The following is a 7,389-nucleotide window of genomic DNA, read 5'->3' on the forward strand; positions in this document are numbered from 1 at the left end:
CCCTAGTCTTAAAACTGGAAAGGACTCTGGGATTTTGTTTTTTTCTTTTGTTATATTTTAGTCAAGATGTACCCAAGGAAAGTGCCTTAATCTTTTCAGCCCCTGAAGACAGTTTAGTTTGGTTTACAGAGGGTAGTTCTGCGGTGTTCATGGCTTGAAATTCTTGTGGGGGAACATGCAAGACCAAATACTCAAACCTCCCAAATGCTATCCTAGGTTTCTGCTCCTATACCATACCTATGGCTTAGTTTATTTCAGGGTTATCTGGTCTTCTTTTCTTGTTCCCAGAAATTTTAGGCAGTAATGATTCCACTTTTTTAGTATGTCTTTTTTTTCTTTGGGGGGGCTGGGGTGGCACACTCTGTGACACTCAGGGGTTACCCCTGGCTATGCACTCAGAAATTGCTCCTGGTTCAGGGGGCCATATGGGACGCCGGGGGATGGAAACGTGGTCCGGTCCATCCTGGGTCAGCTGAGTGCAAGGCAAACTCCCTGCTGCTGTGCCATCGCTTCAGCCCCAATATAAGTCTTTTTCACAAATAGGTGTTTTCACTAGTTTTGAATTCATTTTATATCACAAGTGAAGAAGAGTTAGTATTGGGGTGGAGATAATCAACACATAGTTATTCAACAGCATTGAGTCTTCCTTTAATATAATACTATAAATGGATAAGCATGTAATGCTCATTTATAACACTTCAAAGTATGAGATAGTTCTGGTTGTTTGGGGGCTACACTCAGCTGAACCACGGGTGAATTTACTCAGGGCTTGTTGCTGAGGATCTAAGTAGGACTCCTACACAAAAAACATGCTTCTATCCATTGAGCCTTCTCCTGGGCACAATACCTGAACACGAAAACCTTCCTCGAAGTACACAGCGACCAATTTTTCGATGATGAATTGGATACGTGTATAAGTATTTTCAAAAAGGTTTAGAGAACCTTGGCTCAGTTCTACCATCTTTGCTAGAAGAGGTTGTGATTGCCAAGACGGTGGAATGTCTTTACACTCGGGGCTACTTTGATGTCAGTTGTCGGCAGGGCCAGCGTCCTTTCCATTCATTTCCAATGATGTCCAAGACGTAAGTGGCTATTACAAGGACGTGACGATGCATTCCCCTTCCAGCCCGCTAGGATTATTAGTTCAACTGGATTTTTGCCAGGTGGCATGACACTTTTGTGGACCACGTATTGTGCTGAGTAATTTGACCCAAGGGGGCGACACTCCTTGTAAGTATTCGCATCTAGTTGAAGAAGGTCATCCAAACCGTCCACCTCATCTCTTATGGAGTTTTCACACAGACACACACAGATACATACACACACAGACATACACACATACACACACACACACACACAAGACTCACGGTGCCAGCACTGGGTCCCTGTTCACCTCATCTCTAATGGAGGTTTCAGAAACACACACACACACAGATACACATAGACACACAGATACACAGACATACAGACATAGGCACACACACAGACACATACAGACAGACAGACAGACACACACACACACACACACACACACACACACGAGTCAAGTTGCCAGCACCGGGTCCCTGTTCACTGCATCTCCTACGGAGGTTTCATACACAGACACACACAGACACACACACACACAACACACAGATACAAACACACACACAAAGAGTCAAGTTGCCAGCACTGGATCCCTGTTTACTGCATCTCTTATGGAAGTTTCACACATATACAGAGACACACAGACACAGACACAGACACAGACACAGACACACACACACACACACGCACACGCACGCACGAGTCAAGCTGCCAGCACGGGGTTCCTGTTCAGTTCATCTCTTATGGATGTTTCACACACACACACACACACACACACACACACACACACACACACACACACACACACACAAAAGAGTCCAGTCGCCGGCACCGGGTCCCTAGGAAGGAGGCGCGGGCGAAGCAGACAGACCCCGGGAGACAGATGCAGGTGCAAAGGCGCAGACGCCGCCCGAGGCCCCGCGGCGCTCAGGTCCGGCGTCCCCGGGGAGGGCGGGGGCGGGCGGGCGCACGCGCCGGGGTCAGCTCGAGGACGCGGGCGGGCGGGGGGAGCGGAAAGGCCGGCGGGCGTGGCCACGTGACCGCCTCGCGCGGTCCCGCTCCTGCTCCAGCTCCTGCTCCTGCAGCCCCCGAGCCGCGCCGCCGCCCCCTTCCCTCCCGCGGCCCCTCCTCGCCGCAGCTCCCGGCGTGCCCCGCACTCGCCGCGCCCGCCGCGCCCCGCCCCGCCCCGCCCCGCCCCGCCCCGCCCCGCGCTCGCCCAGTGCGCCGGAGCCGCCGCCGCCGCAGCCACAGTCGCGGGCACGATGGTAAGGCGGGCGCCGCCGGGCGGGCGGGCGTCGAGGGCGCGGAGCCGAGGAGCCCCGCGGGGTCCCGGGCGCGGGCCGCCATGTTGCGCGGCTGGGCCTCCCGGGTGGGCGGGCGCCCCGCGCCCCGCGCCCTCGAGCCCGCCGCCCGGCCTGCCCGCCCCGCTCTCCCGCCTCGGCGCTGGGCGTGCCGGCGGCGGCGGGGCTCGGGGCTCGGGGTCGGGCCGCGGCCTTTGCCCTTCGCGCCGCACTTGAACTTGAGCGGGAGCCCCCGGGCTTCTGCAGCCCGCGGGCGCTGTGGGGCCTGGGCAGTGGGGGCCTCGCGGGGGCCCGACGCTTCCTCGCTGCCGCCTGCGCTTTCGCCCCGGGCCCGCTCGTGGCCGCCCGCCTCGCAGCTCTCGCAGCCCAGCCCGGCCCGGCCCGGCTTCCCTCTCGCTTCTCTTCCCTGCTGAGGACCCTGGCACCGGCGCCGGGCACTGGGGAGAAAAAGAAGATTGTCCCAGTCCTCACATTCCTCCAAAAGTGTGGCTTGGGCTTTGTCTTTTAGGTTTCTCAGGTCTGCGGGGTTGACACCACACACAAGGCATTTTGCGCCTCCCGGCCCTGCAGCTCTGACATCACCCGGCGAAATAAGGAAACGTGTCAGGGATGGGACGGGACGGGACGGGACGGGCAGCTTGTTAATCTTGTCCTGCTCGTGCCACCTTCAGGCTTCTTTAAAGAGATCACTGGGGCCGGAGGAGTTCTTTCGAAGCCAGAGGGGCCTCCGTACATGGACGCTTGAACCTGGGGCAAATCTGCTTTGACTACATGCAGAGTAATGAGCTTTTTGTTGTTGTCCTTTGGGGGCCACACCTGGCTATGCCCAAGGCTTACTCCTGGCCTCTGTGCTCAGGATGATTTTTGGCCTTGCTCAAGGACCACAGCGGATGCTAGAGATCAAATTCATGTCGAATTCAGACTTCCTATTCGCTGTACTATCCATCCAGCTCTGATGCAGTTTTTATTTATTTATTTATTTATTTACCGGTATTTTAGCTTTTGAGTCACACCCGGCTGAGCTCACGGGTTACTCCTGGCTCTACGCTCAGAAATCCCTCCTGGCAGGCTCATGGGACCATATGGGATACCGAGATTCGAACCACCCTCCTTCTGCATGCAAGGCAAACGCCCTACCTCCATGCTATCTCTCCGGCCCCTCTGATGCAAACTTTTGATATCCAGAGTAAGGTGGATCCTCTCTGGGGAAAAAACTAAGTTTGGTTAAAACTAAAAATACGGGGCCGGGCGGCCCGTGGCGCTCGAGGTAAGGTGCCTGCCTTACCTGCGCTAGCCTAGGAGACGGACCGCGGTTCGATCCCCCGGCGTCCCATATGGTCCCCCAAGCCAGGAGCGACTTCTGAGCGCATAGCCAGGAGTAACCCCTGAGCGTCACCAGGTGTGGCCCAAAAACCAAAAAAAAAAAAAAACTAAAAATACCCGATCTGATGTACTGTTCTTTATTTTCAGGCTTCTGGAGTTACAGTGAATGATGAAGTCATCAAAGTTTTTAATGATATGAAAGTAAGGAAGTCTTCCACACAAGAGGAGATCAAAAAAAGAAAGAAAGCAGTTCTCTTCTGTTTAAGCGATGACAAAAGACAGATAATTGTAGAGGAAGCAAAGCAGATCTTGGTGGGTGACATTGGTGATACTGTAGAGGACCCCTACACATCTTTTGTGAAGTTGCTACCTCTGAATGATTGCCGATATGCTTTGTACGATGCCACATACGAAACAAAAGAGTCTAAGAAAGAAGACCTAGTATTTATATTCTGGTGTGTAAAAACAAAAGAAAAAAGTACTTTTAAAATGCAAGGATTGCTATTAACACAGTCAGTTTTGCCTTTGTTTTTCTTTCTAGTGGGATTCAAAAAAATTTTTTTTCCCTTCAGGGCGCCTGAAAGTGCACCTTTAAAAAGCAAGATGATTTATGCTAGCTCTAAAGATGCCATAAAAAAGAAATTTACAGGTACAAACATTTGAGTATTTTGGCCAAATGAATTGCTTTTTCTTAATTGTAATAAGATAATAAAATGCTGTGTTTTTTTTTTCTTTATAGGTATTAAACACGAGTGGCAAGTAAATGGCTTGGATGATATTAAGGACCGCTCGACACTTGGCGAGAAATTGGGAGGCAATGTAGTCGTTTCACTTGAAGGAAAACCCTTATAAGACAATAGTCATGTGCCATCTGGATCTTAAGGAGCTTCCATTTCTCCAGCTCAGTCAATTGGAATAGTATTAGGTGTTTGTTGTTTCTTTCCCCGCCCCTCTTCCCACTGGATCTTTCCAGAACAATGAATGAAGGAAATATCATTCATGTAAGCAGCCTATCAGTGATTGCCATTAGACTGTTTGATACTGTTAATTTTGTGTAGGAACCAAGGAATGTCATATTTTAGCCAAAACAACTGGTTCTATGCCTCCCTTGCAGCAAGCACTACAATGAATGTGATTGTTAATGTGAATAGCTTAGATTACTACAAAGGATAAGCTAATTGAATGCCTTGAAAGTATTAGCCACTGGTCAGATGGTAAACTTTATTCAGTATTATTTATAGTTGCACTTGATTGCAGTTCTGTGAGGCTCGAGCGTTCATACACCTCACCTGCCTTGGCAAGCCTATTTTTGTGACCTGGCAGCACAGATGTAACACTATGCATTGAAAGCACTTTTTTTGTAATGAATTAACCCCCTCCACCCTCAAAAAGGAATGCCAATTAAGTTGCATTAACTGTGTCATCAACTTATTGTAGTACCTCTGTTCATTCCTGTTACTTGCATATCTTAAAAGGAATAGCTGTTATTGATGTCTTTTTTTTTTTTGTTTTGCATTGAATGTCCACTACTGAAGAAGTGTAGCAGTTTTATGTTTACCATGTAAGTCTCGTAACACTAAAGATACTTTGAATATCAGTCATGATGGCAATTTCTGTATAAAAAGAGCCTTAATGGAACATTGTTTTTGAGATCTAACCTCACCCTCACAAAAGTGGCCACGTTGCAATAAAAACTGTGGCATATTACAGAATGTTGCCTTGTTTTCCTTGGATATTTTGCAAAATGATAATGTGTAACTTCTAAGGGTAAACAGTTATTACTCTAAAAAAAATCAGCTATTATTTTTTATACTGGGCATTTAAGGACTTTTTGGGATAACATTGATTCATGATATTTTCCAGTTCGGTTTAAAAATATTCTGTCTTGAGTCAGCTAATATAAATGCAATCATCATAAGGAGATGCTATTCTGCATATTTCTTGTGTTAATATAGAGTAGAAATTTCGGGTGTTCTTGTTTTCAGTTTGATATACTCTTCAATGTCCAATTTATTTGCTGGATAAATTAGGTAATTTATTTAAATTAACATACATTACATTTCTAAATAGTTTTAATAGAAGCTGGGAGCTCTCTCTCATCTGGTTATAGTGACAATAATTTGAAAAATGTCCTTCAAAAGTTCAATGCATCTCATATTTCACTTTAGCTGGCATTGCAGTATAATCTGCAAATTAGAAAAAAATGACTGCAGTAGGAGACTTAAACATTAGTTGTGGTGTTTGGCTGTTGTCCAGTCTACTTTCCTTATAGAGAATTTGATCTGCTTGCTGTGAGCAGTTTGCTGTTAGCCAGAGCTATTTATGGCAAACACATGCTTTTGTATCTTGTCATAGTTATCCACAAATGGCAAAACTGGACTTGATTCTACTGGTATGCAAAACAGGCATGCTAGTGTCAATTGTGGCTAAGAAACCCAGAGCTCTGAAATAATTCCCTTACCAAAAACCGAAAATAAAAACTCCCTCTTTAAAAAAAAAAAGCAAAAGAGATTTGAGAATACTTTATTTTCCGTGTTTTAAAATTATTATCAGGTTAAAAAAAAAGTTTAAAATGTCTAAGCTTTAAATATGAATGGCTTGGCATCTTTTGCGCTAACTTTATTTCAGGCTCCCAGCTGTCCCTGTGAGTTATCCTGGATATTTTCATGGCTTTTGGGTAAGGCAGACAGAATTTCTAGATAAAGCATAAAAATACTGGCATACATCAAGCCACATGTCTAACTGACGTTTCTACTATGAAATGTTTTTATTCATTTTAAAAGATAAGGGACTCTCAAGTTACGTAATTTTTTTAGCTGTCTCAATTTTATTACATGCCTCTTTAATTCTATAATTTGGAGGTTTACTGTTGCTTTAAACTGTGGTAATTTGTTAAATTGACATAACTGATACTAATATAATTTGCACTTGAATGACATCTTTGTGCTTAAAGCCAAAAACTGATCAAATTAGTGGTTCACCTTATTGAAGCATATTTGGCATTTGAAATGACCACATTTTACACTTACAGTGAAACAACGTTCCAATTAGCTTTAAAAGGTATACGGTGCTCATTAGTAAAGTATTGAGGACACTATTTGAAAAAAAAATATTGAGAAGTAATATTTTACTTTGCTAGCTTGCAAAATGATAAGTGTTTAAAAATAAAATATGTGAAAGTAAGTGAAGCTGTTGAGATGTCTTTTCTTACAGAGCATTAAAAAATTAAACTAATTGCAGATTAGAGAGGCACCAATTATCTTTAGTTTGGCTTTTAGAAATTTAGTTTGTACATTTTCTCATTCAGAGATACCAGTCATTTTGAAAACTGGGTGTTGTAGCAATTTTAACATCTTTAAACAAATCAGAAGAGTTGGCATTTGTCCCAAACTGGCTTTCAGCTGTTGTTTTCCATCATGGTCTAAAATAATGTGGCCAGCATTGTGTATTTAGTGTGCCTCTTTGGTAGATGGGATAAAAAGACTCTAGCCATGTTCGAGTTTCTATGGTAGAGATCCTTTATAGCAGCTTATTTATGGAACTAGCAATTGAGTTTTGGGAGAAGATTCTTAAAATATTTCCTAATTAAGGAATAATCTCAATCATAAATCATGAAGGGATGGGAAAGTTTTTATTGGGTTCACTACTGTGGAAAATTGTCTGGCTCTGTTCTTCATAG

General features: G+C 45.3%; 1 protein-coding gene across 1 annotated transcript; it reads left to right on the forward strand.

The window, feature by feature from the left end:
- The first annotated feature begins 2,277 nt into the window (after window positions 1-2,277).
- CFL2 (cofilin 2) lies at window positions 2,278-5,422 on the forward strand. The gene is made up of 4 exons (XM_049766883.1): window positions 2,278-2,351; window positions 3,858-4,165; window positions 4,283-4,359; window positions 4,450-5,422. The coding sequence occupies exons 1-4, from the start codon at window positions 2,349-2,351 to the stop codon at window positions 4,560-4,562; spliced, it is 501 nt and encodes a 166-aa protein (XP_049622840.1). The 5' UTR covers window positions 2,278-2,348; the 3' UTR covers window positions 4,563-5,422.
- Window positions 5,423-7,389: the final 1,967 nt, after the last annotated feature.

Source organism: Suncus etruscus, chromosome 2 (genome assembly GCF_024139225.1).
Source record: "Suncus etruscus isolate mSunEtr1 chromosome 2, mSunEtr1.pri.cur, whole genome shotgun sequence".
Taxonomy (NCBI): Eukaryota; Metazoa; Chordata; class Mammalia; order Eulipotyphla; family Soricidae; genus Suncus; species Suncus etruscus.

Coding starts and splice junctions, on each gene's coding strand:
- CFL2 (XM_049766883.1), top strand. Junction 4,166..4,282: donor GACCTAGTATTTATATTCTG/GTGTGTAAAAAC, acceptor TTTTCCCTTCAG/GGCGCCTGAAAGTGCACCTT. Junction 4,360..4,449: donor CATAAAAAAGAAATTTACAG/GTACAAACATTT, acceptor TTTTCTTTATAG/GTATTAAACACGAGTGGCAA.